Source organism: Rhipicephalus sanguineus, chromosome 6, assembly GCF_013339695.2.
Source record: "Rhipicephalus sanguineus isolate Rsan-2018 chromosome 6, BIME_Rsan_1.4, whole genome shotgun sequence".
Classification (NCBI taxonomy): Eukaryota; Metazoa; Arthropoda; class Arachnida; order Ixodida; family Ixodidae; genus Rhipicephalus; species Rhipicephalus sanguineus.
Genome location: NC_051181.1, coordinates 98,550,991 through 98,572,164, shown reverse-complemented (window position 1 = coordinate 98,572,164; position 21,174 = coordinate 98,550,991). Strand labels below are relative to the sequence as shown.

The following is a 21,174-nucleotide window of genomic DNA, read 5'->3' as shown; positions in this document are numbered from 1 at the left end:
AAGTGGGGTTCGGCCAGGCAAGTGGTATGTGTCTGTGTGTTAAATTATGCAGAGCTGGGTACAAGCTTCCGTGATAGGTAGAATTGAAGCACAGAGATAAATTTGCACTGCTCGTGTAACCATTTGTAGGTTCGGCTGTATTTTTTTACATGATGACGTAAAAACAGAGCGTAGTCCTTACATATAAACCAGAACGAAATAGTATAAAAGAAATTTCATCAAAATTAAGCCTGTACTTCACTCACAAAAGAGTTGCACACATGTCTCGCTGACGCATGAGAAAGTTTTCTTAAGTGGGAAAACACTTATCCCATGTACGGACTCAATTACATTCTTGCGATCACATTGCCGGATATGTAGGATGAAACGGCCGAAACAAGTAATGCAGAGGAGCACTCCCCAAGTTGTGTAGAAGTACACTGTGCGCACCTCATTTCAGCACTACAACACCAGCTGCACCTGCGCCTTTTATGAGTATTCATAGGGTTGTGGTCTGTTCCTGTAAAGCTTACTTCTCTACATACGAAATATTTTTTTGTTCAATTTCTTGCTTCTGTCGAAATGGTCGAGCATTGCTGTTAAATATCTACCCGTTGTTCATGAAGAGTAACATTCAGCCGGCTTAGCCATAAGAACGCGGCAATTTCGTGGAGGATCGTGTTTCGATGCGTTTATGGCTCAAGTTACTCCACAAATTTACAAACACACATAACGAGTGGGAGCTGAAATTGCTTCTATAAAGAAATAGCAAAAGAGAAAATTACCAGGCATTCTGAACGGCGCGTTCTTTTTATCTCAACGAGAGGAAAAATTGGAAGCTTTTTGCGAAAAACGGAACAAACTTAACGGCATCGTGGCACTACCGCAACCTCTCGAAAGCGCGGTGAACCGATTTTTTCGAGCTTACAAAGACGTATAAGATAGCAGCAACTTAGCGATAGGCTATTGGTGACGGGTGATGTGATGGATGAAAGAATTTTATTAAGGTCCAATAGGTCGCGCTACTTTCCTAGCCCGAAGCGGGCCGCTCCCACGTTGGGACGGAGAGAAAAAAAATTTCTGTAGAAGGAAAAGTTTGACGTGTGTATCCCGCTGACGCACAAATGGCCAAACTGCCTGCGTGGCGCCGTTGAGGTCGCACGCACTTCGCGGCATCGTGACGAAGCGGGCTGATGCGAAGCGTCCCGGCTGGCGGCCTACCAAAAATATTTCAGTATACTAAACCACAACAGGTACTAAGCTACTTTGCATAGACGCAAGTTGCTATTGATATGGGACGCAGTCTAATTCTGCCACACTATCAAAGTTCGCCATTTTGTCACGCAGTTCTCGTCTTGATCCAGATGGCTGCTGCGACCACAGTGACTGGCTGAAAGTGCCGCCATTATGGAACTTGACGTTATGGTGGAATCGCACAATGTTCATGATAGTACCCATGACGTGCTTAGAGTAACAAGCGTGATCCTTCACCTTGCGCCACACCCTGTTATCGGGATTTCTTTTAAACTCTCAGAAAGATCATTACAAACACGTATTACCCGCGCACTTAATTACATACTACTCAATGACACCTTCTCGCAGCTGGGGTGCAACGAGTCCCGGTGCGTGGCCTGCCCCGGCAAAAGAAAGAACAAAGTGCGCAGCCAGCTGCCGCAGGGGGCAAAGGTCGATGGAACTGCGTTACAGCGGCAGCAGCAACTGCAGGGCACGAGGGGACCTGACCCCATGAACACCAGTGCCAACAGCCTCGCGCCCGGAGATCCCAACATGTCGGCCACTGGATCCGGTATGTGTTGACTGATTCTCAACCGCGTACTTCCCGATTGGCTCAGGGTTTACGGGCGTGTGCTGCGGGTGCATGTTGCGTGAAGGTGTGTTTTCAGTGAGTCTACATTGTTGTTAAAATTAGCGGTTGCCTATTTTTCCTACCTTTTCTGAAAGGATGCAACGGGACAGGGGTCTTCATATCTTGCAAGGCTATATCCACCTACAACTCACCACACCTTTCACCTCCTATTTTGTGAGTTTGTTCCTTTCTTGGTAGAGGACTGTGAGAAATGGTGTTTCTGAGATGTAATCTTTTTTTTCCTTTTCGCTTCCCATTTTACTATGGCGTAATATATGTGCTTTCAAAACCTCTCTCCACAGTAAAATTGACAACAATATGAGCAACAGCCCCATGATAACCAGCTGAAGTTGACAAGAAGACCAAAAATCACCCCTAGATGGAACAGCCATGCTGATGTGGCCATGTATACAGTGGCGTAGCAAGTAGGGTGGTGGGTTGTTTGGGGGGGGGGGGGTAGCCAGGGGTACACCGGGCCCGTGCCCTCCCTTCCCCCGAAATGTTTCTCTGCCATGGGATACAGAGCACAAAATGACACTCGACCACACTTACCTGCCCACACCCCACGTCGGATAAAAGGCGTGCCTCTCCCCCCCCCCCCCCCCCCCCGAAGCAAATTTCTGCCTACGCCACTGGGGGGGGGGGTTCTAACCCTCTCTCTCAAAAGTTTTGTGTATGTGTATGTATACACATGCACACATACAAACAAGCGCACAAAGTTACGTAAGGGAAGGTTGGACCTCCCCCCTCTCCAAAAAAAAAAAAAAAAAAACATGGCTGATCCCTCTGTCGTAGGAATCGGTATAACACGAAAGCGAAACGTGTCTTCACAGACGTAGTTGAGCGCTTGTCGTTCATTCTTTCGCCCCAAGCGCGAAGAAATGAACGCTACAGAAACAAATTGTAATGTCACGCGAAGAACGGCAAGCAGCTCGAAACTTCCAACGCGCTGCTCAAGCAGAAAGGAAGCACGGAACGAACATACACAGGATGAGCGCGAACTGTCACAGTTGTAACTTATTTCTGTGTGAGCAGCGCGCTCCTTTCGCAAAAGCGGCCGCTGCAGTGAGCGAGGTGACCTTCGTGCTTTCAACGCAAACTTGTGGTGAGAGTACAAGACGTACAAACCACCGCCATCACCAGATAAGCGCGCGTGCGAGCGACCACGCCCTATAGAGGCGCGCGCTCATCCGAGCGGGGCGACGACCTTTGAAGCGCGCTCTTCGAGCCCTTCGCGCGCCATCTCACTATACTCCGTTTCACACGTCAGGTGCAACGCTGTGGAGGCTAGCGACACTTGTTGCAGTAGTAGTTGCGTTCGCATTAAGAAATAGTTGAATGTTCTTACCACAGAATAGATTTTTCTTTTCGCTAAATAAACAAACCCTGTTATATGCGTGTGTGTGTGTGTGTGCGTGCGTGTGCGTGTATGTGTGTGTGTGTTTCATTTGTGCGCGGCGACGAGTCACGCGGAGGCCTGTGCGTGCGTTTACAACGAAAAAATCGACCACGAGATGCGCGGAGTTATGCATTTTGCTGACCGAACTTCTTGCATAGCTTCCACTGCAGCGTTGCACCTGATGTATGAAACGGAGTGTAGTGATAACGAAAGCACGCTGATGTACCACCGATCTCTGTGTACCACCACCGGCAAGTGGTGTATATAAATAGCTCGCCGTTAGCATGGAAAAGAACGTGCCATCTGTGGCCGAAACGTTTCGCGCTACGGATATCGACGGATGGTAAGTTCGACTCCCGGTGATGGAACTTTATCTTCTAGTTTTTTTTCTTTGCCATCTGTTAGTTTTTATGTTTTACAGCGTCATATCCGTGACGGAAATACGTCAGTGGAGCCGTGGTGGACCCCGGCATAAAACACTTTCGTGTTAAAAAAATTTCTGGCTACATCCCTGCACATATACGTTATTTGATGGCAAATACGCTGCTCTCAGCTGACGCCATTTGAGGTTACATTGTAAGAGTGCTTCACAATCATCTGTAAATTACGCACCATTTCAGGGCGTGTCAAGGTTTCCCTTGGCCCCGGCCGATCTCTCATGGACTGGATCCGGTTGACCCATGCCAATCCAAACCTCTCTGGAGTCAACGGCCGCTTTCTGGAGGTCACTTACGAGGAGCTGATGAAGCACAATAAAAAGGATGATGCCTGGATTTGCCTAAAAGGTAAGATAGTATTTTCATGTAAATTAATGCTCGACAACATGTTTGCACTCGTTCACAGCGTCAGCACATTGTTGTAGACTTTCTATGTATAAGAGTGTGAATAACTAAGCGAGTGTTTTTTTGGTTGTAGTATTATTTACAAATACCTACAGAAAAATACCCAGTTTTGCCGGAATGGCGAAGCAGTTAACGCGATAACAACACACTGGAATACTATAGGAAGTAAGACCAGTACTTTTAGGAGCAATCGTGCTACTGCTTTGTGCTCCCGAACTACGGGATCCTGCCAAGACTCCGGCGTTGCGCTGCAGCATGTTTCATGCGCAGCTCCCCATTCCGGTTTGTGGACATGCATGCAAAAGCGCTTTTTGTTTTATCGCGATTAGCGTTTCGCTGAAGCTCTTTGGCCGGCGTTGCGATGACGCGTGATCAACGCGCGCAAATATGCTGGAGAAACGTCGGCGCGAGCAACTGGTTCTATAAACGTTGGGCGCGAGCTCATGGCCGGAACTTTGGGCCATCTCGCGGGCAATGCGTAAACAATATTCTGCGGCGCTAACGCAGTTCAGAGACGCTGGCATGACCTTGGTTGAGCTTAAAGGTCAGATTTACGGAACCAGGCGTTTTCTGGGTTTTTACCTAGAGTATAGTAGAGCCATCGCTCAAAAATGTAGCTGTTCAAAACAGGAGCCACGACCAAGATGTCTGGTAGCGCTTTAAAGGGGAGGTTTCATGATAAGGTCACTTTTACTTTTACAAATTTCTCACAACGAATGTCGTATGTCATGTATAATGTCATCATAGTTCATTCAGCTCAGTGGGCTACATCAGATAAGGTTGGGGAAAGCTGCGCACTCAATTCTACCCCCTCTTCCTTCCTTCTTTGAGCCATCTCTCAGGCCACACTCCTCAGCAGCGTCAATTATCGGCTGCTTTTTTTTTTCTAGATACCCGGTATGCCGCCGAAATGAACTGTGCATAGATGAACATCCAAATTTTGATCAGAACGAGAAATTGTCTTCCTCTATCAGCACACAGCTACTGTCGGTTGCAACCTATGAATATTAGCTCCACCCACAAAACTGGAATTATCCTGTGTTTCACCTCCATGAGAGAGTTGTTACCATATGTACCATGGCACCATGTGTTACCATATTGCCATAGCGCCCTTTAAAAACTCCCGATCGATGGTATGGCAACACATTTACCTCTAGGTCAGGGGTCTAAAACTCACCTCAGCTATAGCGGGCTGCAGTGACGAAATTTTGCCTCCTGATGGGCCGGTATGGTGAAGGAAATCGGAGCAGAAGGGGGGAGGGCAGTTTGAATGAAATGTCAGCTAATGTTGCCATTTGACAGTCCTTTCCCCCATCTTATATATGGGTCATTTCTGAAGTTAATTCGTTTATGTGTGGATTTGACGCCAGGTTTCGAGAAACATATCGGCACTGCTCTCGTAAATGATTGAAATCTGAAAATCTGGATGCCGATTCTGAAACATAGTTATTATTCCACGGTTATGTTTTAACACATGGTGACCGAATGGTGTGCCTCACAAAAAAAAAAAAATTCTTGAGACCAGTCACACCTGTGTAAGTCATGAACATACTTATTACGAAAAAGAAATAATGGACGAAGGCATTCATGTCTGGGTCGCGGGGCTAACGAAAGGTCCGCAGGCAGCGTCTGTGAAACCCCCGCTCAAGGTGGTATTGTGTATGAACTAGTCGGAATACTTACAGATGTTTGTTGGAAAAGTTCACCAGAAAGGTTGTATTTGCCACATTGGAAGAATTTGGAGAAATGATGCAAAACATTTTCTACTTACATTTTCACAGCCAGTAGTACTGCCCAAAGAATATTTATTTATTTATTTATTTATTTATTTTTAGCGTTAACATTATGCTGGGCCACCACATTCATAGCCCTCTAGCAGTATGTGTTGTTGAATTCAAGAGCATCAGATGTTAAAAAAAATGCTTCTCCAAGATTTTGTACCTTACTACATCAAAGTGTCATGACATGAGATCCACATCTATAGAGAGAATTCTGAAGAGTTCATGCGCATTACTGAATTGGAAGCTTTCAGTTCTGGTGTTGGATATATGTGCAGGAGGCAGGAAGGGGTTGAAAAAATGCTGATAATTCTCAAAGGGGTCAACGTAAAAGCATATTTATTTTTCCTAAATAGCCTTGAATAAACGGGCATTCACAAATGCACAAATGAAAAGCACAATATAAGAAAATCCTGTTTTTTTATGGGTGGCAATATACTTTAACTAATTGCCAAGTTGCGTGTCTACAGCGTCATGTAGTATAACTTTACAGCTTCAGTCGGAAGTTCGGGAGTTCAGGGGAAGATGGGAGCTAGAAGAGATGAGAAGTTCTTGAGCACGAGGTGTCGCTGGAGACAACGTTTCAGCAAGTGGTCTTATCTTCTCGAAGGCTGCAACTGTTGTGCAGCCTTGAAAAAGACAAAACCGCTTGTCGTAACATTGGCTCCAACGACAGCTCCTATTCAAGAACTTTTCATTTCTTACAGCTTTAAGGAAATATACCTATTTTGGCTACAAAGCCTTAAAACTAGAGGCATAAATTAGGATATAATTAGGATTTTATAATATGTTTCATAAACTAGCCCAAAAATGTGCACCATTTCCTGAGATTCCATTGATCTGCATGATTTTTTGGAACTCTTATTCGCGAACTAGTGAAATAATACAGAGAAACCTATATAGTAGGTTCAATAATCTACTTTAGATAATCAAACTGATAAATTTAATTTATGAAACAATCATATATTTTCTTGTGTTTTGTTATAAAGTTCTAAACAACTTTCTTCATTGTCTTAGAATCTGCTGTAAAAGTAGGAACTTGTTTGAAAAACACGCCTCCAACAATAACAAGAGCATAGTGTTTCCTTTTGAGTAGGATGAAATAAGTACTTATGGTATAGGCATTCAAGAGACAAGTGCAGTTTTTTATGCGTTGTGTAATGTATGACTACGTTTTTTTCCTCACAGGTCGTGTGTACAATGTTACTCCATACATGGAATACCACCCTGGTGGTGTAGACGAGCTACTCAAGGGTGTCGGGAAGGATGCCACTGACCTGTTCAACCAGGTAATGTTGAAGTAGTGGCGGCGCTCTTTGTACCTTACTTTTCAGCTGGAAAGACAAAGTTACGGTGTATAGAGATGCCCTTCATTTTTTTGTTGCATTGTGCAACTACTTAACTGAAAAGCTGTAGATGGATGACTGAGTGAGTTTAATGCGTAGTGCAATAATCCACATGTATAGTTCCCACTCGGAAAGATTTGCTTGATGCATATTGTCACGTGGTCGTGACATTGAAGAAGGCAGGAGTCGGCAGGTTCAAGACGATACTCCTTATTGGGCTGAGCAAACTTGTGCCCAGGAAATGTGAAGTTAAAATACAAGCAATACACGCTGTACTTTGATGGCGGCGAACAGAGCGCCATTCATCAGTAATCTGATCATCAGCGGAACGCGTCATCTTTTACACAGCAGTCGTCAAACCCTCTAGCGTTATCGCTGGTGCTCATATAATCTTAACAGAATGATCTCAAACAATCTCGAAGCTTCCAAAACATTGTGGTGTGGTCTGCTAACAGTTTGTTTTGTGGCTGAAACCAGAATACAGCAATAAACGCGTGTGGCAATATATATATATATATATATATATATATATATATATATATATATATATATATATATATATAATTAACTGGAGTCCCTGGGTACACGCACGCACAAAGACACACACACACACACACCTACATAACTTTCTTACATTCATCTAATTACTCGACAGTGTGCAAGCCATTCATGGAGGTTAGGAAAGTACATAGATGAAAGTTCATTGTAATGAAGCTTAGCCTCCCTAAATGGTGGAGGTGCTTTCAGGGACAACATGGCTTTCGAGAGCTGTTTTAGGGGCGAAGCTCCTTAAGGCGGCACCCTTTCGTCCCTCGTAGTAGTCGTAGTAGTCGTAGTGCGTAACCAGTCTTACGCTTTGACCTCCAAGGTGGTGCCGGTGGGAGATTTTTCCTGTGCGTTGTTGAACAATAAACAATTCGCAGTGTGCGCGTTAACTAAAAGCCGAATTCTTCTGTCTCTCATTCGCCATTAGCAGCCATTGGCATGTTCCAGTAGGAAACGTTAGTAGCTAAAAGCCGACTTCTTCTGTCTCTCATTCCCATAAGCAGCCATTGTTTACCTCCAAGGTAGTGCCTGGTGAGATTTTTCCTGTGCGTGATTAAACAATAAAAATTTTGTTCAAAACGCCGTTGATTGATGAAATAAACCAACGAAAGACGCCAGATGTTTTGTAAAAGCAAAACGAAAGAACGCCAGATGTTTCTAAAGCAAAACGAAAGACGCCAGCTGCTTAACGAAAGACGCCAGATGTTTTCTAAAGCAATGGTTTTCTAAACAATGAAAATTCACAGCGTACATGTAAAATTAAAGTGAGCTGCAAGTCGTCATAACTCATCGAACCTTTAGTATAAACGCGCCCGATCTCACGTCGGTGATAATGTACTGGGCAGAATTCACGGAAGATTCACGGTTTACCGATGAACCTCCGCAGCTTCGCCCACTCATCATCATTCACTCCGTGGATATGCTGTGATTTTTTTTTTACAATCCATAGGTCATGCCAGAACAGAAATGTCAGTCGTGCGATTTCTCTTATGTGCAGATACCTTTGAGTGACTATTTCAATTATTTTGGAAGGATTTTGTTTAGATCATTTGCTATTAATACTTGCTAAAATCACTCATGGGCTGTGCATCCAGGGCTTACGTATACAACACTTAGCTGAAGTTGTACAACAAGGAGTGAAAAGTAAAGGTTCATCAAAAATGTAATGTTGTAAAAACGAGACAATAATCGCAGCCACGTTCATTGTACTTTTGACTATCATGAATTAATCCTTTTCTTGACTGTATGGCTGTCATTCTCATGAAGCAGTTTGCCAAGTCATGCTTGCCTTGGCAGTTAGTAGCTCAGTGATCACTTTGCTAATACTGAGGGCGCAGGTTCAATTCCCAAGCACGGCAGCTGCATTTCAGGAGGGTTGATAAGCAAAACTGCCCATATACTTAGACTTAGGCGCGCATTAAACTATCACGGAGGGTCAAAATTAATTTGTAGTCCTCCATTTCAATGTGCCTTGTGTTCATATCCTCCTTTTGGAGAATGAAACCTCAGAGTTTAATTGAAATTCTCAAGCTACAATGAACATTCATTGTCACAATCGCCGTGTATGAGCACTTTCCTAGTTTACAACAAGAAAAACACAGATGTGGCCCTTATAATGCAACTCACATGCATTAGCTCTTACAGCTATCACTTCATTTTCATTTTAACGATAATTGCAGTGGTCTATAGTTGGGAAAATGGGCAATTTAGAAAAATTCACTTGCTAATTAGAAAGAGCACCTATTGCGCATCATGAATTTCTAGCTCAAGATCAAATCTTCAATGTAGCTTTCTGAGATAATGAAACATATGCCAGAGTAAGTGTTTCATGCAACCAAGCTCATCAGCATGTTTGCAGGGCACTGAATTTTAGCTGTACCAGTGCCAGTACTCGTACAAAATCTGCATTGATTTGTAGTATGCAGTGTACATACTTCCATCGCAATCTTTGAGTTCCTGCTTGCTAGATTTAGTGTCCTGCAATGGCTTGTTTCCAGAGTGTGTTAACTGGTGCTGTGGAGAAATGGAAAAAATTTCATTGATGTGAAACTTACATGAGAAGAAATGAGATCACTGTTGTAGGATGTAAGGCAGAAGGATTTTTCAAGGGGCTTCTAGCTGCTGATGAAAAGAGGTGGTAGAAAATGTGTTGGATTCAGTAGGTTGATTGATTGATTGATTGTTTGATTGATTGATCGATCGATTGATTGATTGATTGATTGATTGATTGATTGATTGATTGATTGATTGGAAGATAATCCTTCCATCATACTATGATAGCCATGAATATATCTAAAACTTTGCATGAACTCTTTCAGCACACCCTATAATCGGCTGTTCGAAATTGTGTCTTTGGTGTTGTGTGATTTTGGTCTTGATATTTTTTTCATCATCCTGCAGGTTCACAAGTGGGTGAACTTTGAGTCCATGCTCGAGAAGTGCCTCATTGGCAAGGTTGTTGGCCCTGCCATTCAAGTTCGTAAATGTGAGTTTGCAGAAAACTTCCTCTGTGTTGCTTTTTCTTTTCACTCTTGGATCACAGAGTCAGCTTGATGCCTGGCTCATTACAATCAAATCATTAAAAAAATATATTCAGGGTCAGCTCATACAATACAGAGATTATTTGCTAATGTGCATTCAAGCAGCTGTAATATGTGGAGGTACATACCTACGTGAAAAAGTTTTTACTTCCAGCTGGATTATGGAACCAGAAATTTCGTCCTGTTGGAGCCTTTTCTAGCTGGGAAGACAGCTGGAAAAAATCCAGCTAGATGAAATTTCCGGTTCCATAATCCAACAGGAATGCAAGGAGGCTGCAGCTGGGAAAAATTCCAGCTGGATTAAATTTCCGGTTCCAGGGATCTCACTGCAATAACTTCCAGCTGAAATTTGACTGGAAGTGACTTAAGCTAGGTCCACTTTCTAGGGTAGTACACAGCACTGGTCACTGCAGCTGAATAACCTGTAACTTATTCCCCTAGAGCACTTATGGGTGTTAATTTCCATAAAAGTGGTATCGAGGCTGGCTGTAGCTGGAATTATGGATTTGCTTGCTGCCGTTGCCTGCCCCTTCACAGGGCTGCAAAGCCCAACTGGTCCAGTAAACTGCACAAATTGTAGCCATTGTGGCGCTGAACCTTGAATCAATTTATTGTATTGCCTACAGCATCTCTTCCAAGATGACATCCTAAGTGTGCCGTTTTATCAGGCGTCTTGTGATTCACCATCTGAAAGAAACATATGCAGTAAGTGGAAAAGCAATCAACGTAATACACTCAATTTCATAAGAAATTTTCATGTCATCGCATATTAATCACAGGCAGTCACAATTAACATAAAAAATGCCACAGTTACCTACATCCTTTTTTATGTAGCTTGCATGATTTACTATTTTGACACAAAAACCACAGTTGCTTGATAGCCATTCTTGGAGCTTTTAACACTAACAAGCACTTTGTAAATGTCCCATCAGGCATTTTTCTATATATAATTCAAAGGTCAGCACGCCCTCACTGCCTCTCTGAGGGGTGGCTGCTTTCCGATGAATTGAACGGCCAGCAGATAGAGGCAACCATATACTTGCACTTGTAGTGGAAGAACACGCTGATGCCTCGATTACGTGGGACAGATTACAATCGCGAAACTAAAAACCGGGCGAGTTAATACAGATTCATACTGTGGGTTTCACAAGAAAAAGCTACTAGGTCGGAATGGAGAGATGCGGACGTTACTTTGCAGGACAAGCTGCAAAATAAGCAGCATGAAAAGACAAAAACACGTACACATAGGGCTAACGATGTACGAGGGCTTTGTCATCGTCACTTGTACTGTTTCATTTGCAGCATGTCACTCCAACTTTTTTAACAATAAGCTCAAGGCACACGCCTGTACGACGTTGTTTGCCAGTTGGGCTTCAGCAACACAATAACTCACGTACTTCAAGTGCAGACACATTGCATACAGCACTCAAGCCGTTAATAGTCACGTGCTGGTCAAGCAGGCTTTTTAGAATTAACGCAGACGCACGCATGCACGCTTAAAATTGTAGCCGATACATAGGTGAAAAAGGTATAGTTACTAGGGGTGTGCGAATATTCGAAATTTCGAATATTTTTCAAATAGTGTTTACTATTCGATTCGATTCGCACTGGAATTTTACTATTCGAACTATTCGAACTTCCCAAAAACAAATACAGTCAACGTCCAATTGAAAATGACCCCTTCAGACTTTCAATATGCTTCACCTCATTACATTCTCGTATTGCGGCAAAGCTGCCTTTCAGGCTCTGTTACGGTTGAACTTGGCCAAGAGACAGTCAACGTCCGATTGTAAGTGGTCCCTAGATTTTCAATATGCTTCACCTCATCACACCCCGGTATTGCGGCAAAGCTGCCTTTCAAGCTCCGCTACAGTTGCCAATGTATTAACTCAAGAAAACGCTAGTTCCAACTTGGAGATGAAAGATGTGGCAGAGGTGGGGGCTCAAGTAATGCTGTTTTGGACCTGAAATTTGGGCAGAAAGTCCGAAAAGTCGGACGCCGAAGCTTTTTAGCATCCAAAATTTCAGATGTTCTTATATGTCGATGTCTAGGAGGTAGATTTGGAACTCTGGACTTGAAGGGAGCACACCCTTGTCTGCCACATCAGTTGGGCTTCCACAGAAGTTGAAAGAGGAGGAGAGGCTGAGGAAATGGCATCTTTGCCTATCACGTGTGAAGTGTTGTTGGCAACACTTTGGTTGCACCAAATCATGTACATAAATACAATTCGGCCTCTACATTGCCTCATTCTTGATAAGACAACTATGAAACACCACCCTGCCAGTGCTTCATCAACCTAGCAAAAAGAAACACTTTCATGTTGCTATCTCATAAGAATATGCTTAGGAATCCTCTCTAACTTTTTTTTCTGCAATTACACTTCGAAGTATTCGAAAGATATCCTAGAAATATTCTAGAAATATTCGAAAAATATTCGATTCGATTCGCACTCACAATCCAATATTCGAATTCGCTTTGCACCCAAAATTTTGCTATTCGCACAGCTCTAATAGTTACCTTAAGTGGAAGAATGGCCAGCGATCGCCACGACGTGTAGTACATCAAAATAACCAACCACTGCTAACGTTTAACCATGTCAAATCGTAGTTTCTTCCGTGCACATGTAAAAATGTCCCAAGAAGTGCAGCTGGATTAACGAGGTTTGTTCACGACCCCTTCTTTAAAACTAATTGTACACAAGCATGCATGCATATGCCTCACTGACCAACACAACAGCCATGACACACACATCATGTGTGCTGTACAAAACTGCGCTCATCGGTTTTAGAAATTTTGCCTTTTTAACTCTGCTAATTCACCTAAAACAATGCAGAATCATTGTAAGACATCGAAAACGCAACGAAAGTTTTCTTATGTGTGTGGTAGTGTGTACAAACTTATGAACAATATTATAAGTAACTAACGATGAGTGAAAATGCTATCACCATGAACGCTACTTAAAAACAACAAACGTGGCGAAATATGGAAGCTTTATAAAAGCAGCTATGTGGCGCGACTCATCGAGATCGAACGGATCAAGCTTCAAGTCAGATAACGTTGGTAAAGTGGCAAGATTGGTGATGCATTTCAGCATGCACGTGCACAGAACAGAGAGGTAGCACGCACCTCTTCTGAGATAAACATGTCACAACATTAATGCTCGAGCACACCTCGGACTCGAATAAATGAGCCGTTTTTTTCTTTGCTAACTAGTTTTTTGGCAAACGCATGCCAACTGAAATTAAAACAAACATATTGAATTGTTGAGCTCTCCCACAAAATACATGGAAAATTCTGGCCGGTTTTAAAAAAATATATCTTTTGCTGGGGTGTAACTCAGCATTCCAAAGAAGCTAGGCTGTAAACTTTTCTCCCACTAAGTCCAGCTTCTTTAGAAGATGAATGCCACTTTCAGCTGAAAAATGCAAGTTTCAGGTGGATTCTGTTTTCAGCTGGAAAGTCCTATCCTCACACGTAAGCTGGAAAGTCCTATTTCCAGCTGACGTGTGAGGATTGACTGCACTGCTCCATATGACAATGTGACAGTAGAAGCAATGTCATGGATTGTTCTTGAACGATCCTCGTGCACAAGTTGTGAAATGGTTTCAACATATTGCAATGTTGAGCTCATTGAAGGTCCTTCTAACTTCTTGTCATCTTGCAGGAATATTCTACCATTTTTAAAGTGCACGTGCCACTCGGAAATCTTCGAACAACTCATCTTGTAAACTTTACGCATCATGTGTAGTGTCTTGGTGGCAGATCCTCCGAGCTTCACAAAAAACATCACAATAATTTATTCTTCAAGATCAACATACTGTGAGATTGGGGACGAGACAAGGACAAGCCAGGGGTTGCGCAACTTGTCCCTGTCTTGTCGCCGTCTCATAGTACAAAGCGCAAGAAGAAATCATGAGCAACCACCAACTAGCCCAATTCATGGCTCTGCTAAACTTCAAATCATTGTTCGTGTTGGTATCACAGAAGTTGCAACACGCAGGATTGCAACAGCCTGAGCTAAACAGCTTTAGATTGACACAGTATAATGGCTCTCGGCACATTCGCTTATGAAGAAGGCCAGTGCTCCCTGTGCCAGGACAGCCATCCTTGGGTTGCCCTGGACGAGCCCTCGAAATTCCCCCTTCTCTCATCTGTTGGCACATTACATAATTAGTTAGGAAAGTTTTTTATAACCCTTCCCATGCAATGCCATGGTACGATGTTTTCAGGCGAAAGCCTTAGATGCCTCATCAAAAGCAAAAAGTGACCGTCAGTGGTGTCAACACGATGGATGCAAAAAATCATTGTCATGTGATGACACCACTATACATGACATCATCACGACGTCACAGGTCGCCAAAATTTGTGACGTCATCGTGATGTCGCTATATGACGTCACATCGTGTGACGACACATAATGACGTGATCCCATGGCATTGTCGCTTGGTCAAAGGTGGGCCGATCACAGAGGCACTGCAAAACCTCATGAGGTACAGAAATCTTCCAAGTTCTCCGATCCTGGAGGCAGTCCAAATCACATGGGTGTGGAAAGCTATGGGCGGGATCAATATAATTGACTGAAAAGAAAAAGATGGCTTTCAGCCTCGAGTCGTCTTAACAAATGCATAAGGGACCGTGTGACTTTTTTTCTGAGTGGAGGTTTTACTTAATTTGCGTCATCTATTTAAGTACAGTTAAGGCATATGGTAATTGCTTTTAATTGTGATTAGAATAGTTGATAAGTCACGTGACTTTCTTGATATCATTGTCCTTTACAGGCAGCTCATAATCAATATCAGCATACTGCATTTTTTTAGCTAACACTTAAATTAGATGTCTCCTTTTTTTCCCCCTTCCTTTCCAGCTAGTTTTCCAGTGCCAAGGATACCATTTATCAAGAAACTGCAAAGGACCGACACAGCAACCTCAGAAGGTAACTGTGAACTAATATTCGCCAAGCTGCAACAGAATCTTTCACAGACAAGGATACAGCATCAGTAACGTTTTTGCTTTTCTCTCATTTCTTTTGTGCCACTCAGATGTTCCAGACATCAGTGAAGGGACATCACCTAAGCCGGCTGTTAGGTGAGGATAATCGTCATTCGCAATGTATCTTTCTTGTAGAATTCCTACTGCGCTCAGTGTGTCCTGCAGCAGCACGACCAATGGCTAGCATGGCTCGAGACCATTACCTTCTAGCTTTGTCTGTAGAAACAGTAGTGTTTAGTGCAGGCTCGTAAGGCTTAGTCAGAATGGCTCCGAGTGAGTAAGCGCTTAGTACAAGTATTCATGCAGAATAATTGTTGTGTAATTCTACTTTCCAACACAGTTTAAAAGGGCCCTTCAGCACTTCTCAGCAGAGTTGTGGAACGTACTACTCGGTATTGAAGGGCATCCTTTCACGAATATCCTCCTGCAAGAAGTATTTGAATGCTTTGAATACGAGTGGAATCGCTGGCAATCAGAGCTTATCCTTCAGACCTTCCGCGATGTTCCCGCGGTTTCTTCCACAATGGGGGTGGCTGTGGAAGAGCAGGTCGTTGCCTTCAGTGCTCAGCCCACGGTACGTCACCACGACGTGTTTTATTTCTTCTTTCTTTTCTGTTTTCCTGTTTAGCGCTACCAGCTTGTAGTTGAGAAAGGGCACTAAAACTTTCTGGGGCGAGGGCAGCTTCATAGCGCGAAGTGCAGAAATTTTAATAGAAAATATAGCAGTCACTACGCCAGCCTCGGATGCGAGAATGCATTCCGTTTTACGTCCTTAATGAATTATATACATGGGCTGTCAGTGCACAGCAACAAGTGCTGAAGCATGTGCACATCCTTCGTAGCTTGTTATTTTATCCCAAGTAGCTAGAATTGTGAAGAGCTGCAAGTACACGTACGCTGTTTAATGTTAAACCTGCACAGATTACAGTCAAAGTCGTGCCAGATCCTACACATCATGTGTTAGAAATTGAAGCATCATATGCATATTATGTAAACCGCAGTTGCTGTTCCTCTCTCTCTAATGCTGCGTGCTTGTTGACTGTCATTTACTTTTCCTTATTATACTAGGGATGGGCGAATATTCGGGCGTTTCGAATATTCGAACGAATATTACAGTATTCGAATTCGCTTCAATACGAATTTAGATTATTCGAAATTTCGAAGTATTCGAAATGAACGAATATACTATGTATGTACATTTGACCACACATAATCCCCTGTAAAGGTGGTTTCACTGCAGCGTCTGGTTGCTGTGCCGTGAAACAACTCATCCAGGGGAAATCTGCACTGCCGCGAAGCCACACTTCAAGGTTAAACGTACATATTTTTTTAAGTTTAAAAGCGTGTTATATGGGCTTATATGCGCTAAGTGGAGTAATTTTTAAATTTTAATGTATTGCTTCACTTATAACTTGTACCCTACTGCTATTCAAATCTTGATACTATTCAAGGCTGCTTCCACTTCATTTCAAACCAAAAACGTGACATTTGCTCATACCTAGTTCCAATCCTTAAAAATATTGTGCAAGTGTCATGACAAAAATGCTCATTTTTCTTAATAATATGCGGTAAATACTATTCGAACTATTCGATTCGAAATTATTCGACCAAATCACTATTTGCTTCGGATTCGCTTCAAACCTCAAATTCGCTATTCGCCCGTCCCTACTTATTACTCCTACATTTCAGTAAAGAACATTCAATGTCCCTGGCCTTATTGCGTGCAGGCATCTTGTGACAGAACTCTGAATATTGTGGCACCCAGTGTAGAGCCCTTAATTTTTTCCAAATAAACACACAGAAACGTTGTCATTGCAAGCTGTTGCTAAGCACCACGACTGTTTGTGCGTGCTTCATAAAACTCCTACAGTAAGTGCAACATGTCATATGAAGCTCTCATGCTGTGCATAGTAAGGTGTAGTCGTAACTGTTCACAGTTCTAGCTACTTGGGATAAAATAACAACCTATGGAGGACGTGTACATGCTTTAGCACTTGTCGGTGTGCACTGCCAGCCGTTGTCCATCATTCGTTAAGGACACACTCACATACTCGTTTTTCTTCAAGCTCTTTTATTGTCACTTAAATACAAATCCGATGAGCAGAATGTGCACGTGTTCACTTCATTGGCTGTAGTTTGCCGTGTAATGGTTGGAGCGAAACGAGGCAAATTGCAGTTTGTTGTCTAAACCAGCCGCTATGCACGGTCAGTGGCTGCAGTGCACTCCCTCTGCCATTTGGCAAGCTCTTTCAAAATTCCATTTTCTTTTTGAACACTCCTCTTATGCGCCAATGAGTGCAAGTGCAATCAGAGCGGGGCGATCAGTAGAACACAAGTGATGACACAGTATATATGTATTATGGAGAAGGTATTCGTGGCGCCTTTAGATGCAGTGGTTGTTTATGCACCTAGCACATACGAATACAAAAAAACGAATAAAAAAAAACGATATTTTCTGACAGCTGTTTTATCTGAAGATAAGAATTCCAGTTAATCTAGTACGAAATGCAGCCATAGATTTAGGTGCATTGAAAGGTTTTTGGAATTGAGAAAAGCTGCAGTGAGGCACCAGCGAAATTGAGAGCTCTATTGCTTATGGTCTGCTTTGTGCAGCATGGTAATATCTTTGTCTCAGGTAATCACAACAGCTTGGTCTTGCATCTAACATGACTGATTCTCATGTCCAAAATGCATTGCAGAGCCTTTCGAGCCCACTTAATCTTGCGTACATGCTCAATGTTTAATTATAATTCACACACAGCTGTAAGAACTGTCATCCTGCAGAGTGTGCAGTGAATTGAGTGAGTTGTGTAAAGAGTTTGAAGTGGTTGAGGTTGGCTTGCTGGTTGTCTTGTGAATATGGAGTGTGCCTGAATGATCAACCTTGCTTAGTTATTAAGGGGCAATGTGGCAATGGGAATGGTAAATTTGGTCAAAAATGTTCAATTTTTCAGTTTCAATGTGGTAATGAGAATGGTAAATTTGGTCAAAATGTTCAATTTTTCAGTTTAATTTTTCTTTTTGCAGTCCTGATACCATCTTTCACGTCATGGTGAAATATTAGACCAAAATAAGCAGTAGAAGTCGAGAAAAAAGCATTTTACTAGTGTGCTGTCATAAAAAATTATGAGAAAATTGGGTTTTAGAAAATGCAAATCTTGCAGCTGTTCCTTGGCACAGTGTCATCATCTTGACATCATCGTAAAGAGGACAGATCAAAGCTCAAGACAGCTGCAAAGCTGCATTTCTACAATAAAAAATAAAAACCAGCTCCCTTCTCAGTTCCGTTTTCTTAGCTTTCATTTTTTGAGCAGTTGCTGTCAGTCATTCCTGTGCTATTTCACAACAAACAAAGATATAACCATTCCGTCTTCCGAACTTAGATCCTGACACATTGGTGAGTGCCGTAAAGCTGTCCATATTTGTCTGTATGTCATACAGAGGTTTATAATTGGCTTTTTGTCAAAGTTGTTAGTAAGACAGTATGTACAGGACATTTCAGAAATTTTTTGTGTGCTTATTTGAATAATAAAAAATAAACCAATAGCTTTGCAGCACAGAATGGGCCCTTGTGAAAATTCTTATGTGAAAATCTTGACGAATTTATGTGTAATTAATTAATTAATTTGGGATGACAGTGAGAGTCTATCGAGTGTTGTAGCTCAAAAACCACAGCAGATAGCTCAAATCCGATTTTTGTTATGATATCAGCACAACAAATAACATCTGCATGCGACATTTCAACATTTTATCTCCATAAATAACAAAAATAGTTTTCATTGCCACGTCCCCCCTTACTGATGCGATTGTCAAGATGAGTTTTAAAACTTTTCTTGCTTAAAATGCATTGCTGTGGCAAAGAGAAGTCTGGGTAATCATTGCCATTAAGGATATTAACTACCGTTACTAATATCATTCATCACCGCAAGGTTGCATCAAGGTTTCCAATGACCCACGAAAGCTTATGTGCTATGCGGGAGGCCAGATTGGAGGTCTGAGTTTTCAACACTTGCCTATTATGAATGCCATTGCAAAGTGCAGTAAACGACGTCATCGCATTTCGTAAGAAACAGGAATTGAACCCATTAGCAAAATAATAAGAAGAAGAAAATGCCATGCGGTGCAATGCAATCAGTACTCTGGGTCTGTGTTGTGGTAGGGACTGAAGTCAATAGCTGCTGAAGGCAGCGATTGACTTCAGCTAAATAGAAAACAAGCATCCATTAGTGGTCGTTAATTGTATCACTGATGTTTTGGTGTCCACATCAAGTATTAATTCTGAACAAGGGAAAATTATGTTGTCTGAAATTTTACATTGTTTTGTTGGCAGTCAACTCCCACTGAGATGCTTCACACGGTGCTACATTGAGTTCATGGCTTATGGGTGGCTAAATCAAGCTCATGAGCATCACAATTTTTTATCAGTGAGAAGTTGAAGTAGCATTGCATAAATTAAATGTTGCTTCGTTGTTCAAAAGTGTAATGCCTTCTCAATGCTCTCACTTCCTACAGCTACGAGTGGTTTCAAGATGACTCTACGGTCACTATCACCATCCAGTCCATGGGCGATGCGATCATCGAAGAAGATAAAGTTGTGGCGGACCTATCAGGGAAGACTCTTCGGATACGAATTCGGCTCTCGAAATATTTTTACCTTTTTCATGTTGGTAAGTCATATATTAGCATAGCATACGCTACATGATCAAAGGTGGTGCTTTTGCTCAGTGCAGCATATCAGGGGTTTTATGATTATACACTTGAATCTCGAGTCGAAGCCAGAGGGTTCTTAGACTACGGAGCCCTCCCACCTTAGGGTGATACCGAGCATCGCTCGGAACACTGTTTTGCAAATAAACGTTTGTTTCTCGCTCTCTCTCGATTTAACAAAGGGATGACTAGCTTGAATTACTTCATTAAATTGGTAACTTCATAAAATTAAGAAAAAAAATTCCTAGCTCTTTCAAAATCTAAAATCGTAACATAGCGACACCCGAAGGTTACCGTGGCGTTTTACTTGCTGCTAACACGTGACTGCATGTGTGGAAAGTCTGTGAGGGTAGCCCAGACATGGAGCCTCCATGTCGGGGTAACGCAAGCGAGGCAGACTGTCACGTGACAGTCTACCTTGCTTGTCTAACTTACAAGCTGCCTATATGCAAAGACGGGGTGAACGAATGCACCGATTGTGCAAGCAGGCAAAGCAAGACAGTTGCAAGGAATCGATCAGTGCCATCTGTCGCATCAACCATTAAACAATGAAAGTAACCACCATATTTCTGTGGGAGCATTTACACGGACAAGAAACCACGACCACCCACGTCATGTGGGTGTGAAAGCACTGCCGACTGTTAAATTTTTTTTCTTGCATGTGCATGGCGTACAGCCTCGTCAAAATAAAACTAGGGGTGCGACTAGGGTGGCTAGATGTTTTAACGTGATAGCGTTACAGCGCATGCCCAAAGAAAAACTCGTCTGTGTCAAAATTGAAAAGAAATCACTGCATTTTTTTACCCACTTATTTCCAAAAAAACTTCGTTAACTCGAGTTTAGTGCCATGATTAATTTGTTAATTTGAGTTGCTGACAACAATGAACCCTGTGGTACCTACTGAGAAATGGGAATTTCTTCGTTAGGTTGGGATATTTGTTAAATTGGGTCTCGTTAGATCAAGTTTTAACTGTATTTGCCCCAGACTTATCAGTGTGGAAGTGTATACAGTCGAATCTTGATAATGTGAATACAGTTATAACGAACTATCTGTTATAGCGAATTAAATGAAAAATAGTCTTGCCATTGATGCAGTGTATTGAATATGCGTTTAAAATAACTTTTCAGATATAACGAAGCCATTTTCGTGTCACATCCGACATCGTTTTAATGGGGTTTG

General features: G+C 42.4%; 1 protein-coding gene across 8 annotated transcripts in view; it reads left to right on the top strand.

The window, feature by feature from the left end:
• LOC119396007 (cytochrome b5 reductase 4) overlaps positions 1 to 21,174 on the top strand; it is a 327,851-nt gene that overhangs the window by 281,221 nt on the left and 25,456 nt on the right. For 7 of the 8 annotated variants that reach the window (XM_037663033.2, XM_049416859.1, XM_037663034.2 and 4 more), the window contains 8 exons: positions 1,582 to 1,786; positions 3,866 to 4,030; positions 7,054 to 7,154; positions 10,158 to 10,242; positions 15,163 to 15,231; positions 15,338 to 15,383; positions 15,628 to 15,861; positions 19,800 to 19,954. In XM_037663033.2, the coding sequence (XP_037518961.1) occupies positions 1,726 to 1,786; positions 3,866 to 4,030; positions 7,054 to 7,154; positions 10,158 to 10,242; positions 15,163 to 15,231; positions 15,338 to 15,383; positions 15,628 to 15,861; positions 19,800 to 19,954 (916 nt within the window). In that variant the 5' untranslated portion in view covers positions 1,582 to 1,725. The remainder of the gene's footprint in view (positions 1 to 1,581; positions 1,787 to 3,865; positions 4,031 to 7,053; positions 7,155 to 10,157; positions 10,243 to 15,162; positions 15,232 to 15,337; positions 15,384 to 15,627; positions 15,862 to 19,799; positions 19,955 to 21,174) is intronic. The other variant, XM_049416860.1, reaches the window with a different exon arrangement.